The 23215-nt window shown below is 30.1% G+C and overlaps 1 protein-coding gene across 1 annotated transcript in view; it reads right to left on the bottom strand.

Annotated features, from left to right (window-relative positions):
* Nucleotides 1-2041: 2041 nt before the first annotated feature.
* The window catches only part of LOC132740841 (LIM/homeobox protein Lhx1-like), a 53057-nt gene continuing 31883 nt past the window's right edge, over nucleotides 2042-23215 (bottom strand). Inside the window, exons 4-6 of the mRNA XM_060728863.1 lie at nucleotides 7890-8049; nucleotides 4942-5097; nucleotides 2042-3918 (exon numbers count right to left, since the gene is read on the bottom strand). Coding sequence (XP_060584846.1) covers nucleotides 3755-3918; nucleotides 4942-5097; nucleotides 7890-8049 — 480 coding nt within the window. The 3' untranslated portion in view covers nucleotides 2042-3754. The remainder of the gene's footprint in view (nucleotides 3919-4941; nucleotides 5098-7889; nucleotides 8050-23215) is intronic.

A 23215-nucleotide genomic window follows, 5' to 3' on the forward strand; every position in this document is an offset into this window, starting at 1 on the left:
TTGTGTATCGCTATACATTTATTTGACCATTTAACATTGGTTATAATAAATTAGATACGGACATTCTGTTACATTTTCTCTGCCTTTTATAATGTTTCACATGTTAAGTACCCTCGTGTTTGTGAGTGTAACTCACTCGACGGGATCATTGATTCCATCATATAAGTGTTTCAGACTGAATACACCGTTTAAGCCGGTGCTAGGGGGCTTGGGAGATGTTGCACTTTTACATTTTATCTTACGAGCAAAGTCGTAAATTTTAATATAACATTGTTGTTTTTCACTGCTTCTGAGTGATCAATCACTTTTCCAGATTCTTTTACTGTTAAAACAACTTGTCTACCTTGTTGTCTTAAGGCCTCACCCCTTACTCCTTACACATATATTGGCGCTATAAACTGTTTTGATGTACTGTGAATGTTTGCTTTTAAAAATAAACAAGTACAACAAATTTGGTTTTAAATTTTATATTCATTTCTTCACCATATCAACATAATGTCAAGATTAACATACAAGGTTGAACATTCATTAAAACAAAAACATTTATAAATACATGTTTACTAAAATTTTCACAAAATAATTTCTTCATGTTTTCGAGTTTTTAATTTTTTGGTTTTGTTTAACTGTATTGAGATGTAATGCTCTCCATAAATGTATATCAGATGACTTGAACATAAACCAATATCTGTCAGAATATTTTATCGCATATAAGCAAGGACAAGTCTTTGAAAAGAGGATATTTCTGAAATTCTGGTACATGACCTTACGTAAAAGGTCTAGTTTTTGGTTATACCTGTTTCGGTAATGATTTCATAACGTACATGAAAGGAACACTTGTAAAATCTAAATACAACTTTGAGAATAATACGAGTATTTTACTGGCAAAAAGTAACAAGAGGTATGATTTTTTATTCAAGTTTAGTTTTAAATAATGCAGTACAGTAGTATAGCCCATTTCAAAATTTACATTATTTTCTCAGCTAATTTGTTTCAAAACAAATATCAACACGAGAGCCACGACAAAAACGCCCAGCCTTACAGGACAACTTGAGAAAACCAAGTGTTGGCAAAGATTGTCTACAAGTTATTGTTAATTAAAGAAATCAGGTGTTAACCTTGGTCTGATGCTAATATTAGCCGTTGTTGTACATGAACATGCTCAGTGCCACCAAAATTTACATTTTGACCATCTTTGGCAGCATGCAGTTGTTTAAAGTTAAACCGATAAAACAAAGTATGATGATGATTAGCATCAGAAATATCATGATCAATTTTCCGTTACTGTAATCATATTTCCAAGAATGTTTAACCCACTAAATGAAATGTTTTATATAAAATCAATATTCATATAAACATTTTTTCTTTTCATATATGAAAAGGTTTATTTTCTCTTTCTTTTCATATTTATAAAATTATTAATTAATGCTTTCCTAATTTATGAGATCTGTAAATTATAACGTTTTTTTTCTCAATAAATTTGATAACAGAAAACGACAGCAAAAGGAAACCACACCAGTTGGAAATGTGTAAAATAATACAATTGTTTATAAATTGATCAAAACATTTTAATAAACATATGCCTATGGAAATATTTAAAAGTTATTTTTCTAAATTATTGTTGAAAACTAGCACTATTTACTATTTAGAGATATGGTTTAAATTTTTGGACTTTATAATAGTGAAATCTTTGAACTTGGGTGTTTTGCATAGTTGTCCTGGCTAATTATGTTCAGAAAATCATCTTTCAGACACTGTTTGTTGATTCTTTGATATAAATGGTAATTTTTATTTCTTTTCAGATGGTCGGTGTGGCATTTAGTGGCCGGCGGCTTGAGGCGGTTGTCAATAAAGAGTTCCATGGACAAGAATTGCACGGTGGTGAAAATATTCTTTAAAGTTTATTTACCCAAAGTAAACTATGCAAAAGAGGACTTCCTTAAGTACTTTATATAAATGTATATTAATATTACAAAGTTTCTGTTTAATGTAAAATTATAGTAACCGTTACCTAGCTTTATTACCTCAAAATAAACTCATACCAACCTCAAAATAACCTTATAACAAGATTATCAAATATTTCAAAAGAAATCAGCTACATTTAGTCTTTTTAATTTAGTTAATTAGAATTATATAGCACATTTTCCACTTATCATTTTTAATACAACATTAAAAGATAACTATTTAAACACATTAAATAACAATTAAATATACAAAAAAATGTGGACATAAATACACGAACATGTTAACATAAATATCTGCATGAAAATCCCTGATTTATTTTAAACTTGTGGAATGGACTTAAAACATAATATTGGCAGTGAAACTACATAAATAACATCGCTAATATTTTGATTCATTCACCCTAACCAAGCTAAATATCATAAGTGGACTTGTCCATCTTTCAATCTCGACCAAACCATTCATCATTTTAAGGAACTTTTTAAAATAAGTACTGACTGAATACATGAAGTGAACAATGGATACCATGATTAGAAAGCACTGACCGCCGGTGTATTTTCAGGCTGAGGTTGTGCATATATATAAATCAATCAAAATATAAATTTTTCAATTAAAGGTGTGTAAATGTATAACCGCCAGATTTTGTCTTATATAAAATACTATGCTTATTTAGTATAGTATTTACACAGTAAATACAATTCAGCATTTGTTAGAATCTCCTATGGTGTCATTATTCATCGATGATTCCTTAAAAATAAAAGAAACCAAATGCCATTAGAAATATACCTACATATTGTGATATTGTCAAAAATATTGATGGATAATTCCTACCTATGATAAATGAATATGAAAAAATAAACAATTATATGTTAACTGTCTCAAAGTAAAGAAAACATTATCTAAACGCAAGGTTTTATAAGAATACAACGATAAATATAAACAGATGATCTTCTCGGAGAATGTTTTGTTTTTGTTTGTAACTTTTTGAACTTTCATAGTAAATCACTTAATATATGTGATCATCGCCATGTTGAAATTGACCATTTTTAAAAGCCTTAAGTATAAGTTAGTGAAATATCACAAGTTTAGGCAGACAAATCTCATATTTAGTCAAGTTAAATAGAACATTTGAGAAGAAAAATTGAAAATGATAGTTTCAAACATTTCATGATAAGTAAGCGTGTTCAGTATTTTTTCATTTCATTGTCTTGAACTATGATAAAAAGTATGATATCAACATTGGCAAAAGAATACAGTTTACGTTTTATATAAACGAGTCATAAGACAATAAAACAGAAATAATAATATGATAACTGTGTATTCAAAACGATTAGAATTCTTGAAATAGTGACATTTTCCTACTTCTTTCTTAATTAACTTCAACATTAACAAGTTCCTAATAGTAACTTTAAAAGATGGAAGTAACATATTTCCTCCCCTTACCAAAACGAATGATGTAACTTTCCAAATTTGTAATTGTAAAACTTTCAACAGTGGTCAATTTTGACGTGACGTCACATCTTTGACGTCATATTGCCGATATCCCGGTTCAAGAGAATCTCTGTGTAGAGATTATATTACCTACTAGTATTTACAAATAAATATACGTCATATTTACACAGCTTACATGTCAACTTATAAATACATTCAACACATGTTTTTCGAAAATAGCAAACATTGGACAAGCAAAGTGTAGAAATTCTCCATATTTTAAGTAAATGTCTTGAATGCCTTCATAAGATTTTGGATTATAGAAATGATGACTATAACAATGTATCTAAATCTTTTTGAAGTGTTATCCCCAATTTTCACTCGAGTGTGGCTGAAATTGAGGCGCCAATGATCTGGGCGGAAGTGACGTCATTAAATACTGTTCATCCGGGTGCATAAGAGGCTCTGGAGACGATGGTGGCATCATGTCTTGTGGTGATAGGTACTGACCTTCGTGACCCATATGACCTGAAAATACATGTATAGATGAAAGTGTACAGTCACGTTGTTTCATACCAGTGTGGTTTACTTTTTAAGAAAAGAAAAAAAAGAACTTTAAATAACTAAGGGCGTTTATGTAATTTAACACAGATGAATTATATATCAAGAAAATCAAAATTAAACATCCCTTTAAAAATATTCCATTGCTATATTAAAATGGTAGAGTATAAGCTGTTTGGTGTCTTAGAAATTTACAAACATTATTTTTTTTCAATTCAGGTATTTTGGTATTATTCTTATCATCAGACATATATATATATATACACCCCTTATTACTTTATACTCGATAAATATATGGGTTTTTTTTCATTGTTCGATTATTTTATTGTTTCTACTAATGATTCACTAGCTGCGCAGGTATATTAATTAGCCTGTGCATATGTCACATTAACTTCTTTTCATTCTTTTCTTGATATGAGAATGTGATTTGATTTCCCAAGATAATAACACAGAGAAATATGATGTATTTTTTACATAAAAAAATATGAAGATTTTTTTTCCTTTATTGAATGCTACTTGATTCACATTTTTAATTTAATATGAGTTATTATCAAAATTGAAAATCATTCCGCTTTTTTTTTTTATCTTTTTATGAATCCCAATGATACAGTCATATTTCAAATAAATTTTCATTTCGGAATTTAATAAAACTCCGCCCTAAACAAAATATGCTCTTCTCGAATAAAAAAAGTATTTTTTTAAGATCATTAATGTTGCTATGCAACAACAATACGAAATGTTCAATTTGATAGCAGAAGTAGCTTTATCGGAAAAAATCCAAAAAAAAATCTAAGATTTGAAAAGCATCTCGACTATTAAAGTAAATGTTTTCATATCATTGGTGTTTCCATTGTACCGAATAAGTGTTCTGCGCAAATGCCATTTTTTATTCGATGATAAAACTTTTTTTAACCATTCCTTACCCATGATTATTACAAATAAGAACAAGACATCATGATGACAGTTAGTCATTTAAAGTGAATTTCTTACCTCCGGGATGCATTTGATGTTCCATCACTAAAGGTGGTGTTCCCCGTCCCTGTGGTGGTAGAAGCGCCATCCCCGGGGGCATTTCTGGTCCTTGTCCGGGGAAGAAGTCGCCAAAGCCTGGACCGGGGTAACCCGGATAGAAATCTTGGCCATTTTCTGAAAGAAAGAAAAAACCTCCAAAATTCTTATTCTGTTTCATTCTATTTGTGTAAGTCAAAACATTTGGTTTTACTTTTATCTCATTATTATAACTTCACAAACAACTAGGTCGATCATATGATATATGATATTTATAATTTAGACAATTAAATATTTCTTTGCTACATAATTAAATATGTGATACAGTGTCTGTTAGGTTTTGACAACATTGTATTATTTATAAACAATATAGAAATGTTTTAATTAAACCCAAAGCCAGTTATAAGACATTTGTATCAGCTAGTAAAATCAAAGGTCGCTGGAATAAGCTTTAATCACACAACTTTTATAGTTCTAAAAGAAAACATATTTATAATTTCTTCCTTTATATATGTGTATGTATTTTGTGATACATTATTTATACAGAAGAGATGTTTGCCCAGTGGTGGATATATCATTGCTCAATTATAAACGTGCTGCTAAAGTCATATAAATCCAGACAGTTTCTCTATCATCTCATTGATAGATGTCATTGTTTACAGCCGTGTGCATGAGAAAAACGTGCTGGAAGGGTTCGCAAAATATACCTATATTTACAATAATATTGTTCTTTGTGCCGGCTTTAATGTCATATTCTAATTGTTTGTTGTTGTTGTTGTTTCTTCTTTTTGTTTGTTTTTGCTTGTTTTCTTAAAAAAAGACTGCTATAAACTAAAAGCGATCGGGGTTTTTTTTGTACCTTATGTTGTAAGACTTAAACATCATCTCGTTTTCGGTGAAAGAAAACAACAATTAATTTCAATTTGTTAAAACATATTATAATTGAACAACTTCCCATTGCAAAAGAGCCGGAGACAAATATATTTCATTTGCTAGAACTAGCGAAATTCATATAATAAAGTCACCATATGACATGAAAGTTGTGGATTTTATTTTTTCCATACATAAGTTTCTGTGAAACAAACAAATGAAGTTTGTTCTTTTCACTACGTATACATTCTGAAACTACAAATAAGGAAAATAAATTAAGTTTGACTTCAAAAACAAAATTCCAAGTATCTTAAATTACAAATATCAAATACGATACATGTAAAAACTATATCCGCGGAGAAATATGTATTTACTACCGAGAGCTATCCCGTAGACGGGCCTCAAATTTCAATTATTTTCTGGAAATTGAAAACGCCAGAGAATTTCGCAGAAGATCGTGAGTTATTTCGCTAGATAATTACGGCTAGCCATTCCGGCCTTTGGCTAACTGTAAGATAGCACGCAAGTCTCAGGGGGTTTACTTAATTTCCTCACTGTAATAGTAAAAATGAAGGAATAGAGTTTCAAAAAAAAACGGTTTTAGAAAAATAATTAACGCACATACTCTACATATTTGACATATACTAAGAAATGTTAGACAAAAGACGGGCACATTTTGAACTTCAAAAATTATATACCATTTATGTATTCGTGATGGTAAAAATATGTTACCATATTCTGTCTTAACCTTTTTTACCTAATAACGTTTATATCTTATCATATCCCATGCTATCATAACTTTTTGTATCATAGCCTTTTTTTAACATACACCAACCTCTCATAGCCCATTTTATAATATCCCATGCTATCATAACATATTTTAATCATAGCCCTTTTAATATATTCCATCCTATTCTATCATAAATCATTTTATCATAGCCCTTTTTATTAAATACCATCCTATCTTACCCCATTTTATCATATCCAATTATCATATATTTCTTAACATGTATAAAGGAAAGCTGTTATATATAGGTTGAAGTTCATTTTATAGACATTTTATATCATATTAGGTCGATATAGAAGTTCTTGAGAATTATAAGGGTTAAAAGTTCGCCTCGTTGCATTGGCAACACGTGCCTGGTGTCAGAGCACGGTTGTACGTTTTTTCATTTTATTTTTTTTTTGCATTTGTTTTAGTTTCCATATTTCTAATTGTTAATAAATTTGATTTTGATTTTGTTACTTAAAAATGTGTATATTCGTTTCATTATAAATACACTCATTCATCTTGTCGTTGAAAGTATCCTTTAATTGCCCGAGTGTTTAAAATGCATCATTTAACATTATTCAATACGTGTTCCTCCATTTCAAAACAAGACGAAACCAAAAAATTAAACACAGACGGGGTCTTTCTCACAGAAAAAAAACCTCGAAAAGAACATGAGTGAAAAAAATGGGAAGCAAGAATGCTAATGAACCCTATTTCAATCTTTCAAAACAAAGATCGACCGATAAGACAATGATGTTTGCATCAAAAGAAATTTTGACAGCCGCCCAGTATGAAAAATGATACGATTCGATAGAGAATTGATAATTTAAATATACGATAGAGAATGCTTTAATGTGTTTTAAATGATGTTTTGTACAATTCAATGGTTAACTAGGCATTTGATAAGAATTTACACACCAGTTCTTTTTGAAGTGGGGTTTCGTTTGTGTGGTCTACTGAAAGAAGCCCCCAGTCTCGCCGAACTTTGGGTGTCGTCTGCTATTAATAATAATGTTTGATCGTATGCAAATATTTTTAATGATTGTGCGAAAAAAATGGTATTATAGCACTTTGTAGATATTTCAAAATGACTTTTTTATTCCTTTTTGTCCCCATGTATATGAATAATAATAGTGTTTTCTTTTTTCTTAAGTTGTGTTGTTTTTGGTTTCGAAATTTGTTATGACAAGCATTAAAATTTTGTAATGAAAGAATGATGAAATATTACGTCTTTGATTATTTTTCTACTTCTTGTATTCGAAAAATATGCCAAAGAAAAAATGCTTACCATTAAAATACCCGTATCCTTGACCCATCATATCACCGTCGTCTAAGTCACCTCTAAGACCGCGCATGCGCCGTGGATTTCTAAAAAAATGTCGTCTGGCACCAAGCGCGCTAAGTTGCTTCATTCTGCGTTCCTTGGATCGTCTGTTTTGGAACCATACCTGAAAGCATACAAATGCTATTTATAGACATAAAAATGAATAAAAGATACAATTAACGATAATTTCAAATTGCTATAATGACTGCTAAATTGCCATTTAAACGAGATCTCATTTCGTAAACACGAGATCTAAAATTCATGTCGCGTTTGCTTCAACTTAAAAAATATTGCGTAAGACATGTCACCGTGTAATTGCGGCAATTAGAAACCGTCGTATTACAAATAGAAAATAATTTTGAAGTATCATTTCCAGTTTACCGCGCGATTCAATATGGATACATTTTAATTGGAATTTCCTTATATGCAAATTTAATTAGGTTTTTCGTGCCATACACCGTTGTTTTAAATATCTTAAGCCAGATCTTTATATATACAGTCATTTATCAGCCAGATTACGCAACTCTTTATAGGTCCAAAGAGGATTTTATATAAATTGATTAATAAGATAACTCTGTGATGAAGTAATAGTTCAAATTCCCAAACGTACAAGAAAAAGACGTTGACAAACGGCATGAATTACTGCGTTACTCTAAATCTTCAAATAGCAGACGATAAGTCGCAGGCTTTTATTTTCAACGTACATACGGCAATGTTTAAAGTGCACTCTTTTTTCCAATTTTAATAATTTAATTGTTTTGAATGAAAATTAACGGTCTAAATTGTACTTAATGCGAAACTGCGGAGCCGCAATCAGTCAAAATTTACACAAAAAGACTTTTATTGGCAAATGGACGCTGGAAAGATTAACTGAATTAGTGAGCACTATTATCGTCTGCTAGGATTCTGACATTTGTGGTATATAAATATTGCTTCCCATACGGTGTTTATTATATATAATTTGTCCCATTTTGCTGATTAATTTACATTATAGTTTCTTACAAGATAACATGATCTTCAGTAAGACATTAACGCCACGAATAAATACATCAAGTAAAACATATGCGCGTATAGTGAACGCGTATGTAGACAACAATTCATGCGACGGCGACCTTGACTTACATCAGGTGTTGGGGTATCGTTACTATCATATAAAATATTTGCAACATTGAATTGCCCCAATCTTATATAAGATTTATATATATTATCATCGATTTTACATCGGTTTTGTTGTTATTATTTTGATTTTTTTTACAAAAGTAGCCACTAAAACATTTAAAAAATAAATAAGATGTATACATGTATTACATTAAATATTGTGGAAACGTATGCATTATTTTGATCTTCATTCACTAATTAGTAGGGTTTACATATAAGGAAATCGTTTGTGAAAAAAAGAACATTTATCTGTGTCATTGTCTCTAGTACATGTTTTATTTTATCTATCTATATTTTTTTAATTCACGGTTTTCTGAATTAAATTGTCCTAGCCTTTTCATTTAAAGTGAGAATGAGTTGCAAGTACGTTTTTTTTCAAAAATATTTTGTAAATCCAACTGGAAAAGAGGTATTGACTTTGTTTTTAAAAAAATCATCGAAATGGACAGAAGTTTTGGTGAGTGATATTAATACGTGTAGAAAAAGTACCTTTACCAATGATCCTGAATAAACGGAAATTAAATATTTACAGATTTATTTACTTAAAGTAAATGTTACATTTTCTGGGTATTTTCCAGTATTGCACACACCCCTGGGCTGCACAAAGTTGTATTAACATCTGGTACATCATGTCAATACCAATTATTTTTACGGGCACTTTGACCGAGTCTGACACCCTAGCGCCTTGAAACACGCATTTTGCACACGCTTTACGGGCATTTCTATCAAAACCAGTCTACAGTTTGTTGCATTGATCTGTAATGAGCGCCTGATTGAATGTCAGGTATGATTAGAGAAAGAACAATCACAGAACCCGTCAAGGAAACATGCGGGCAGATTTTCCACTGCGCGTGACCTCGGAAATTGACTCCACGTGCGCAACAATTCCAATAATTCTCTTTTATCAACGTTTTACAATAACTCATACATGAAAATGGGTGACGGCAAATCTTTAAAACATTTTGATGAAATAAAAAATGTTAAATTGTTAAGATTCCTTTAATTGTGTCTGTCCAAATCTAAAGTAGAATGCCCTAATCAAACAAATGGTTAGTTAGTTTTAGTTTATTTCATTTATTCCATAAGGCTATTCGCCCATGATGGCAATACAAGCATACATATATACATGTACAATACAAAGTGAGCATGATTTATGTGCATAATACAGCGAACAAAATTAATATTAGATTTACATAGACTTTACATTGGAGAAGGTCAAGCATGACATAAGAAAGCTTAATATTCTTAATAATTTCATTTCATATCATTTAAAGTATGACTTTAGTATAAATTTGTTAAGACTAGTAATCTGAAAAACATTATTTTCTCCTTAAATTACAATCAGAATTTGTATATATATATACATTGAGATACATGTAGTAATATGTTATCTTTCTCGTAAAAAGAAAGATGACCCTTGCATGAATTTAGTACAGTAAAATGCCACCTAACGACCACGCCACAAATAGGACCACGCCGCTATTACGGGCACTTTTTAAAAGTACAAAATATTTGCCTTCTTTATTCATTGAGAAAAATGACCAGTATACCGACCACGTCTCTAATCCGGCATAACGACCACTTCTGTCAGACATTTTTGTGTATTTCTTATCAAAACATTAACCTGTATTACGACCATGCAACATAATGGCCAGACATCACTTGGTGTTAATTGCCCCCAATTAATTGTCGTAATCTTCCCTCTGGCGTAAACAAATACACCGGGTCAAATGAGGTCATTAATATATATCAATTGATTAGACGCTTGCTTTACGATGTATCAAGCGTCAACATGATCAGTTTAAACCACTTCTGGCTAATTAATCTAAGCAGCTATGGTGCGAGAAACAATTAATTTGTCAGCATAATTAGGATGTGATAACCAAGTAAATAACATGTAAAATTGTTTGTTGTGCATCACAATTCATAGCAATTATGGTAAAATTGCTAATTACACCAAATTATCAGTTTATGTGTGCTTTATTTCTATATGTAATTAATGTATAAATAATAATGAGAGTCAATCATTCCTCATATTTTTCTTCTAAAGGGGAAGTCGTAAATTAATATTTTCATCATATTAATGATGTATCATAATTATTATCATGCATTAAAAATGTTTTTTGTTTAAAAAAATGTGTTTCTTTTTACTCATTTAATTAAGTACATTTACCATGTGCATAAAACTATACAAGGTATACATTAAGTTAAGTTGGACTTCGTCAGCTGTTAAAGTGACTTATTCACTATTAAGACCAGTTCACTATTAAGACCACTTTGAGTCAGGCCCGTTAGTGGTCTTAATAGAGAGAATTTACTGTACAAAAATAACAATATTTATATATATAGTATAACAAGAACATACAAATTACATCCATTTTAACTACCAGCCTTACCGAAACAAAATGCAAGACGGGAATCATGGATTAAATTTAAGCTTGTAACATGAAAATTGCATTAAATATCAAATTTCTACATGTCTTTTTTTTTATCTAGAACGATGTTTTAAATTCACATTTTACAACTATGCATATAAGTAGCTTTACAACAAAAATAAGTCATTATTCAACTGAACCGTATAGCATTTCATTTCTCTTTTCAAAAGATTTATATACAAAAATTCCTAGTTTCTTTCTATTTGTATCATTTTCATTGTTTAACAATTCAATAAATTTTACCATATTTGGATGTTTCCAGTATTTCTTATGAATAAATTGTTTCCTTAATTCAGTATACATTGAACATTCTAATATAAAATGATATTCATCCTCTAAAACATTACAAATTAAACATTTTCGTTCATTAACTGGAGTTCTTGTAGGTCTGGACCAACGTCCAGCCTCTATTTGTAGCCTATGAGAGGAAACTCGTAATCTTACCATAGCCTGGCACAATTTGTTTGCATTAAAAATATCTAGATATGATTGAAACTCAAAATTTGCTATTGTCCTATAAAATAAAGCTCTACTAGAGTTATGTAATCTTTCATGCCAGTTTTGAACAAAATTGTCCTTTAAACGTTGTTTTAAAATTGCTAGAAACATATCAATATCTCCTACACTCTGCTGTAACCAGACATCATAAAATCCTAAAGAACATAAAAGTTGTTTTTAATTTCGAAAACCAGTTTACTATATTTGGGTTATTTTCAAAATCACTTTTCAACAATTTATAAAACTCTACTAACATATTTGTTTTCATTACTACACAATATTTTCATCCAAAATTTTACAATATTGAAAAGATGTCTACAATGAAATGATATTCTACCAAGTTCTCCATAAATAAAATCATTTTGTGTAGTTTTTTTAACTCCCAAAATCTTTTTACAAAATTGTAAGTGTACCCGTTCCATTGTTTGGCTAACCGTAAAACCCATTATTTCACTACCGTAGTTTAATATAGGTGTAATTAATGTATCAAAAAGATTTAGTTTATGCCTTGGTTTAATATACGTAAATTTATATAAATATTTATTTAGTTTAAAAATAGCTTTTTGTGCTTGTCCAGCTAACATTGTTTGTGCTTTTGTAACTGATCCACCACAAGTAAATACAATACCAAGATATGTAAATGTATTAACAATTTCAATCAAATTACCATCATAATAAAACTGAAGATCACTTGGAAGTCTACCACCTCTTTTAAAAATTATAACTTTCGTTTTAGATACATTGACTTTTAACTTCCATGTATTGCAATAATCATACAAGAGACATATATTGTGTTGAAGTTCTTCTGCTGAGTTTGCAAAAATTACGATATCGTCCGCATATAATAACAGGAAAACTTTAAACATATTTACATCTATTCCTTCAACACCACTTTTTAAAAATGTATCTTCTAAGTCGTTTAAGAACATAGAAAAAAGAAATGGTGACAGACATTCACCTTGTCTTACCCCTAGTGTACATGTAAATTCATTACTTAAATTATTCAAATACTTTACTTTTGATTTTACACATTTGTACATAGATTGAATGACATCTAAAATGTTACCTCTTAACCCTAACTGAATAAGCTTGTACCAAAGATTTTCCCTAACAACGTAATCAAATGCTTTACTGTAGTCAACAAATAAACAAAAAAGTTGTTTTCCTTGATTTATAAAATGCGATATTAAACCATTTAAAACAAAAACATTATCTATAGTACTCATATTTGATCTAAAACCCGCCTGAGCTTCAATGTAGACATTATATTTTTCAGCCCAATTTTTTAACCTTGTATTAATTACACTTGAAAATAATTTACCAAGACTACTTAACAATGTGATACCTCTATAATTTTCTACTTCATTAACACTACCTTTCTTATGTAACGGAATGACATATCCTTCTGACCATCTATCAGGAAAATATCCAGTTTCAAAAATTTTATTAAATAAAACACATAATAAAGGAATAAAAACATCTTTACCTGATATAAAAAATTCATTAAGTAGCAAATCTGGGCCTGCAGATCGATTACGTTTTAATTGATTAATTGCTTGTTTTATCTCATATTCTGTAATTATTACATTTAACTCTTGAAACATGACTTTAAATTCTTCATCTCTATATCTACTATTAAACTCTAATATATTATCTTACCCAAGAGATACTTCTTTCCACATGCTTACTTTAGAATATTCCAGACAATTTGGTGCAACAAAACTACATTCTATTAATTCTTATTAAATATCTGAGTTTTTAAACATGCATTTGTTTTCATGTTGGAAGCTATGTATTAAATGGTTAGATTTATTTTAATTTAATTAAAGTAACTTATTTCCAATCAAGTCCAAAAATATACTTTAATCCCCCCTAGATAAAGAGCATAACGTATATACATGTAATAAAAAAAATACAAATATCTTCATAAAATGATAAAAACAAAAACAATAAAAGTTATGTTAACATAGCAATTATAATAACTGGAAAGACACAATTTCCTAAAGACGGAACTTGTCGAAAAAGAAATACAAGATCAAAATTAGGAAAACTTAACTTCTTATACAACAAGTGTTAATAAATAGTCTGCTGTCATAATACTCTATTATATCAAACAAACATGTTTCTAAGTGTTCTTTATTACATCAGATCATTTTATCTTTAAAATATTTGAGGAGTATACATGTATATACATAATAATGTTATCAAACATTTGTCAGAAAAAAAAATACTGAGATATGTATGTGAGGTACTTATAACACTTATAAATATGTAGTCTGCAGCAAAATAAATTAAATTCACCATTTATTCATAAATATTTCCGTTTTAGCACGGGTACAAAATATTTCTGTCGACGCGAGATCCTTACTTATATTGATTAACGGCGTTGAAAATGCATGTTTTCTTCATTTTATAAATAGGATTAAAGGTTGGAGACTGATTCTGTCTCAGCCGTCACATACCGTACAATTAGGATCATGTTTGATCGTGTATTTGTTGAAACAAAAATGCATGGGCGGTTCTAATAAATCTGTCAACTGGAATTTTCTTTCGTATAAGGTTGAAATCCGAACTTGCTGAGAAAAATGGGTGTGCATTACTTTTTGATAGGAAATCAAAGAAAGGATCAAAGGTTTCAGCGGAGAGCCTTTAATTTTGTAGTAATTACTTAAAGTCAGATCAATTATTGTCGTCTTTTGTTTTTCGAGTTGTAAATTACAAAATAATTCACACATAGTTTCGTTCATGTTTGGATTATCAAAGTAATATTTCTCTCTCATTTTTTTTTCAAGGTGTATTTTACAAGCATGTTTTACAATTAATTCATGAAACCATATAGCAATTAATCGATTCTGTTTGTGTCATTTCAATTGTTTTAAAAGATTTTGAGTTGAAGAAAATAGTTCATTAAAATCATCAGCTTTACGGACTGACTCGTTTTGTGTGCTGAATCGTTTCATTTTTGAATATAACTCTTGAAAAGAAAAAGTTCGCAAACAATTCAATGTAATGGTGGCGAGGTATACGTACAACTATTACGAATTAAAATTTAGAAAACAGCGACATCTCAAGGTGTGTTAAAGACCCCCGCGAAATGTGTTACATAAACACAGAAAGACTGTAGCATTAAAGGTACAATGTCGTTAAAATATTGTTATTTACACCTAGACGTTAGAATAATAAAATCAAGGTTTATATACCCCTTGTTACGTGGACAAATAGCAAAACTATCGTTTGAAATGTCTCTAAAGTTTTGTTTAGACATTCAAAGTATTACACAATGTTGATTATAAAAACACCATAAAGGTTCAAAAACTGCTTTTATATACCTTTTCTGCAATCACGCATGCGTGATTAAAAATGTCAGAACTAAAGTATCGATATCTATAAAAAAATGATTTTTGTTGTAAAAAAAACACATCTGCGGAAGTTTCTAAATTAAAAATTTCCCCATGTTCATGTTTAAATGTTGAATTCTGCTTAAGCCGACCTAGGGGGCGTGGACAGTAGCTTGCACTTTCCAGTACTGTCAATGAGCAGGCTCAATCAAACCGAGCCTGCAACATTTTAATTTTGCGGTTTTAGACTTTCTTTAGGGATTCTATTTCTCTCTATTTTAGGAGGATGTTCTAGATCTAGCATGTATGATAATAAAAAAATGTTTCAGAAAAAAAATACAACATATTTGTTTAAGGGTTCCAAAATAAACGCTGGTACCAAAAATAAACGATTTAAGAAAGATGTTAAAATAATTGCTTTAACTGACAAATAAAAAATGTATTAAAAATTAAGAACAATGAATTTATCAACGCTAATGAGAAAAAAGGATTATATTCATTAAGTCTGAAGGTTTTTAAAAGAATAAGAAAAACAGTATAATATACAAACGTTTTAATGAACTTTAAAATCATTGAAATAATAATAAACATCAGCTCCAATTTGAATAGAAATACACGATTTATAAAAGTCGGGGTTGTTGTATCTTTAACTTTAAGATTAAAGCTGTGTTATCCGACAGGGCACTCCAGTATACATGATTTAGCTTTCAACCAGTTGGTATTAGATTCAAGTATTAAAAATACATACTTATGTAATTTATACCAGCTCCGACAATTATGAAAATATAAAAAACTGTTTTATGTCGGATCACCATAAAACACTCATAAAAGATTATCTACCCGAAACAACGCTGGCGGTCTTGTACATCAAGGTTACTATTTGAAAAAAAATGAATAAGAAAAAACGGTAGGAATATTTAAAGCTAGCACCAACAAGTACTTGAAATGTATGTTTGTTTGTTTGTTTAGTTATGTAGATTTATAATGATAATTATACATGTAAGTTCTTGTATACGAATACGAATAATTCGTAACTTGTACTACAGGGCCATGTAGTATAAAACATTACATAAAAGCTAAAAAAACGATTAGATTTAGCCTGTTTTGTGCGCGGAATTGACCGAGCTCAGCACAGTTTACCCCCTCCCCCCTAGCACCGTCTAAAGCAGTATTGCTTAAGACATGTAAGAAGGATTTTTCTCAAACTTGCTTTGTTCCTACATAAGATTAAACGCACATCAAGATGTCGCATCAACTGCTATCAATCTGTTTTATCATACCAAAAAAGAAAGAAAAGAAAACAAGCCCAAACATATCAACATTTGGACATTTGAAATCAGTCGACATTGTTTTCATTTTAAATTTGATGTAAATGTATTTTTTTAAGATGAATGTGTCGCACTCCAAACTGAACATTTGTCTGACATTTTGTTTAAGAAATTAAGACAGCTAGTGTTCAATTTGACATCATTTTTAATGAAGTATTATTGACATTATGCTAATTCTGACAGATAGATAACTCATGTGATGTAACATACTGAAGCTTTGAAATGATTTTTATTTTATTTTGTGGACAATTAAATTCAAGAATATAAAATATATGTATACCATCGGGGTGTTTTATGTATAGTATATCTAATGTCAACTGAAACAAACTGTATGTAATAAACAAGAGGCTTTGTGAATATTGAAAAAAAACCAGGAATACCTTTTGTCAAAAAATAGGTTATCTCTCTGCGTCAAATGTTTTACTACAGTGAAATAAATATCGTAAACTTGAAGTAAAATATTAAAACATATTCCATTATTGTAAGTTTTTAATTTTAAACATTTTTGCGTCCTTTTCTATCTACTAATATTGCGCATGCGTAAAATATTACTTCCGTTACTAGGAACATTTCTTATTTGAATTGTCTATATTATATAAGACAATGTTTTCTTCTATTGAAGACAAACACTCTTTTATAAATCTACCACACCCGTGGTTAAAGAAAATATCGACGACAAGATAATCCAGTGAAAATTGACTTACAGACTGTGGAATTAAAAAATATTAACTCAACAAAAATTGGACACAAATAGAATCATGTCCAAGTTATGTTGTTATAAGATCACATTATAACACAACAAATCACTTCTAATGAAATATTGACAGTAGAGTATTGTATAACACTTTGTTCGTTTTTAATAATTAATATACTTCTCTTAATTGTTTTAATAACTTAATCATAGAAAAGCAAGGACAATACCAACCATAGCTTAATTCAGCTTCAAAGTCGCTGCCTCTAAAGAAATTGTTACAAATAACGTATGCTTAAATAGCAGAACTGTTCTATTCGGACCAAATCTATTAAAAGAGATATTTAAACAGATAATATCATCCCACGCATTGTAAATTCAAATATATCAGAAAAATTATCCAGTTTTAAAATCGTCAAAAACTAATCAATTGTGCCTAAGGCTTATTCAACGGCACACGCCATTATTTGCTAGTAAAATAGATTTTCTGGAAAACTGATCAGAGAGGTTCTACAATTGCGAGGTAATGACAATTTGATGTTGATTATGTCAAGCCTGAAATATGTTGGTCTGATATCAGTTATCTTTAGCCGAAGTCCCAAAAGGATAGAGGGTTCAATCTGATACGACCAAAATTATTCCGCGATGAATCAAGAACTTTTGTTCTCCATGATCCTCCAAGATTCTACGAGATCTTCATTTGCATATCGCGACGCTACACGTCTGAGGGACTTAACTTCTTCTTGATTTTTTGCGAGTTTAAGACCGTGTATCTTGGCAGCGGGATATATTTATGCGACAGTCATTGTGATTGTGCATTTTGTAAAAATTTAGCAATTTTGGGGATGGATTTTCTTATTTGTAATGGTTCGGTTTGCGCGTTCTGTCTTATCATTGCTTCTATACCTTGTCTTCTAGTTGTTCAAGTACACATTTAAACTGATGTCAATTAAGATTCATTATTGTTGTTAAGAATATATTTAATGTCTTGTAATAGGATTCCATTTTCGATACAGAATAGTTGGTTTTATCTATGTGATATCGTTTTATAGTTAATGCAGTTTTACTAGAATGTGTATGATATTAACTGATTGCGCACCTAATATGGGAATAAAATAAAACATACAAGTATGTAATTATGATGTTTCCGGTTTGAGATGAATTTGTCCCGTTCGTTCGCCTTGTTTTTCCATTTCCCATTGAATATGTTACATGCAAATCTTATGCGTTAGATAAATATTGCAAGCTATTTCTATATATAAAAATAAGGTACACAAAGTTCGTATTTGGAACGGATTGAAAAGAAAACTACGAGTGTTTAAAGTTATATTCAGGCATGAAGTTCAGTGTTTATATCAATAGATAGGCAATATGCAATATGTTACACGTGTTTCGATCTTTATAACCGCCACCCGTCTGTTACTATATGGCAAGCGAACGACGCATAATGGTCCTGATAAAGTAAATAATAGACCAACTGAGAATCGCACTAGCACGGACAATATAAATAAAAAAAGATCGCCGGTGCGCAGCCATGTTTAATTTGCTGCGATAATTGAACTGTTTGATAGTGGTTATTCATTGTTTAGTTTGACGTCAAAGGTTGAACTGAGACAGCATGTTGCAATGTTTGAAGTATCCTATTTCGCCTTATAAATGTTTATGGATTTGCCCTCGGATGCAAGTTGCTAAATATAGAATTCCATTTTTCTAAGAAATGTAAAGAAGAAAAATAATATATATGTATGACATAATGTAAACATCTACTTTGACACCTTTCACTTATTTAACGACTTTAATTTTCTTTCAGCAAGTTTCCAAACAATTGTGCAACATAAGCATTTCTTTATTTAAAATATTTAAGACTATTCCAAAAGTACTATTAAGTAAAAAAAAGTATTTAGACTTGTTCCTGATACCATTCTCTCATCATAACGTTTTAATAAAGTATTATTACTATTTGACAATTGTATTTTATTTTTATTCTACTTTGGTACAACTTGTGTAAGGGCATCTATTTGGTATGAAACGTCCATTTTTTTTGCACGGAAACCATATGGTCATATACAGCTGATTTGGTATTTCTGAATACAGCACTGAAATGTCCTTAGTAAAACAATGACTGAAAAGGGCTTAGAGACAAAATCCAATAAAAAGGGATATCTGATTTTGATATGCACTCGAAAGTGTTCTCTGCGACCTCTTATTTTCTTTGCAAAAAATAATCATGTATTTAACCGCCTGTCAAACGCACAATCAATAAGCGTGTTCACGACACTCGTTTTCAAAGCAAGTAAAAAAGACTGTCCCGCGAATATATGTATTTTTCTGCGGCTCAGTGCCACCCAAATAGCGGCACTTGTTCACTGAGAATGCGAATAATTTCATAAATAGCAGTTTAATCATTGCGGTAATTCATCTAGATAGCTTGAACATGGGTTTAATCTTTAAGTCCCAGGTTATTCCATGTAAAAGGAAGGACCAGTTTTTATAGCGCCCCCTGTCGTGAGAACATGGCTTTATCACTGGAACGCCGTGCTTGAGTGCAGTATGATGTCTTTGAATAGATTGTAGAGAAATGAATAAATGCATTAGATTTTATGTTATCGATTGATATCAAGAGATCGTAAACAGATTTTCTTAGACGTAAAATTGTTTTACGATTTTTAACAAAGTCAGTGTTTTTACCAGATTTTTTTATTTATGGTTTAATGTCTACATTATACCAGACACATCAAGATAGTATTACATGAACAACATTGTCTGTTTATTTCTCAGAACTGTGTTGATAAAATTGTATATATAGATTTCTTTCAGAAATATCTAGTTTTAATGCAAATCCTATTGTCCTTAAGAAATTTTTTATAATCATGCAAACAACTTTATTTTCTTTTTTCTTAGTCTGCCAATTAGAGAAGTGTAATAATGAAAATTTAAAACATAAAATCATACATATAGACTACTAAAACATTTAACTGATAATTCAACATTCAATGCAAAGTTTACGCTATCTATGTCACAACTTACTAAAACATGTCCTTGTCCTTTATATAAAATAAAACAACTTGCACATTGAATAAAACATATAAACATACTATGTAAGACAGAAACAATGTCACGTAAATGTTTGTCACGTGGTACGATGACTGTGAAACCACTTGTGACTAGATTAAGACTATGACTTATGACTTATGGCTATGAGTTTGATCATTTTTAAAATGAGGAAAAAATTAAGCCAACTTATACAAAAGACGAGTGTTTCACGCATGCGCTAGAATCCCTTTATGCGTTGCAACTTTATTCACTAAAATTGAATAAAATTAAATTGTATTAGACATGAATATTTTAATATCAAACATGTAAAAATTTTCCTCAATACTGATTTTGATATATAGGAATAATATTTCTAAAAATAATCACATCATAATATGTCATACACATGTTCTTTCTTGCAATTCCCATTCTATTTGTGTCCATACAATATGTTTTTTATTGCTTAAAAACTGAGCGGGTATTTTTATTAGATATACTGGATTACTCCAAAAGAACATGTTGTCTAATACATATATTTTGAGATGCAATATCTGCATCAAAAACAAACTTGCATCGTATTGAAACCATTATAGAATATGCTATGTCCATTAGAATAATTTGTTTTTATTTGGATCACCTTTGATATATTCTGAAAAAAGAGAGTTCAAAATAAAATAATGACAGCCTGGATATTTGCCCTACATTTATAAACCACTGGCACTGTTTGTTTTTGCTTCAGCGTAAGTATTTTAATATGAATATTCAACTTTTATCATTATATAACAAAAATTTAGACCTTATAGAAATGGCGTCTTAATAGCAACAAATGTATCTACATATTATATGTTGATTCATATATAGATAAATGTGTGGTATTATTCCTAAGGAGTATTATAATTGGAATATAAACAAGACCTCCATTATAAGATAAGAATGATTTTTAACTGAAACTGTACATTCAGCGCCATATTGTACTGTTTATAATGACGTCATATTTGATGTCCGTGTTCTACAGTCAAACTTTGGTGCATTGTACATGTATAATTCATGGATATACATTTTTGAACTGCTTCAAAGTGTAACAAGGTTAAAGAACAACACTTTTATTTACGTTTAAATTGTGAAAATGTGAATATCATGAATTCGTGAACTGGATTCGTGAAGCTGACATTGTGAAGTTGAAAAGTTATAATGTCGTCCTTTTTCTTTTAAATATTGAATTATGCGTTAGAATAGTATAAATTCAGATAAGTGTTAACGCTTATTTTTCCCGTATGTTACATGATATTGTAGAGCTAATGTGCCTGACTAAAAAAACTTAACCTTTGAGAAAAATACATTTGAAGATTTGAATTCTGCTAAAGCCGGTGCTAGGTAGTGTCGGGGTGTATTGCTCTTTTCACCACCCCTTACGAACACACAATTTCCATTTACCATTGTTATTTTCATTGTTCCAGAAGGATAACTCGTTTTAAAGAAATCGAGGATAATCTAATGAAAATAGTACTTACTTTCCGTCAGTTTTATTTTTAGTTTTATTTTCATGTGTAAGTAGATCTAACAGCAATATTTTCTTTTTTATATTCTTATAAATTTTTGCATGTTTGCTGTGTAAGTTAAATAATGGAAATGCACAAAAAACTATTAAAAAGTAATTAATGATTTTGTTTTGGAAAATTTAAATTCAACATTAAAACTACAATAAATAAATTCAATGATATAAGATTATGATACGTAATAAAAAAAAGAACGTATGCAAAAGTTCGTTACAATTGAGACTTCCCTTACATAATCTATTCATTCAAGTGTAATGAAACAATTATATAAATCGCCAGTAGAGTGTCGGTGAATTTTAATGCGGTTGTTGTACTAACACGTTCATAAAATGTTTATATTATTAACAATCTTAACTTGAGAAGAACATTTTCTATGCATGTATTAAGTGTAAATTTATGCATTATCTATCACCAAATGCAGCTCTATTGTGCAAACGCATACATACTTTGTATTTGATATTGCAAAAAAACCGGCATGATATCATTAAAGAAAATGCAAAATGGTTTGTTCTGTCTACTAAACAAATCCACAAAAGTGTTGTATGTAATGTATGTAATATATTTATGGTGCATTATTTTGCAGCTATACTGTATATGAGTCAGTGAATAAATACAATAAGATTAAACAATAAGTAGTATATTAGTTATTCTCCATAACCATGAACAAACGAACATGTTCTCTTTCTTATATTTGCCAGTTAAGGAAAATAATTTTTTCCAGCAGTGAGAAAAATAGACAATCGATTATAATTATGTTTATTAATCACTGTAAATGAGCAAGAAATAAATAGCCGCTTTTGGTAGGACTTTATTGGGCTCTTCCGGAAAAGCTTAGAGGAAACATCGGTTATAAAGACATAGAAAAAAAACATGAACAAATTTTCAACCATTATCAAAAGATAAATAGGTTTTTAACAATGTTGAGAGAGACTCACAGCACGACAAGACAATTCATCAAGTTTGTTACACGCAGTGAACGCCATACAATCCCTAGTCCTGCGGGTCAGCTGATCCATTTTGATTGATAGGAAATATTAGCGCATGCGTGCTGGAACTTCAATGAACGATTATTTGTAATAAAATTGCTCTTTGAAAAATGATCATGCATCGACCATTTGTACAATGTCGGCCAATGCTCATTTTTCAGATTTATAATAGGGGCCGTATAACAGTGACAATGACCGCACAATATATATACGGGATGGGTCGAAAATGTGTATGAGTTATTGCAATGTCGTTGTGGAGCACCACAG

This window comes from Ruditapes philippinarum, unplaced genomic scaffold (assembly GCF_026571515.1).
Source record: "Ruditapes philippinarum isolate M1 unplaced genomic scaffold, ASM2657151v2 ctg393_1_1_1_1, whole genome shotgun sequence".
NCBI lineage: Eukaryota > Metazoa > Mollusca > Bivalvia > Venerida > Veneridae > Ruditapes > Ruditapes philippinarum.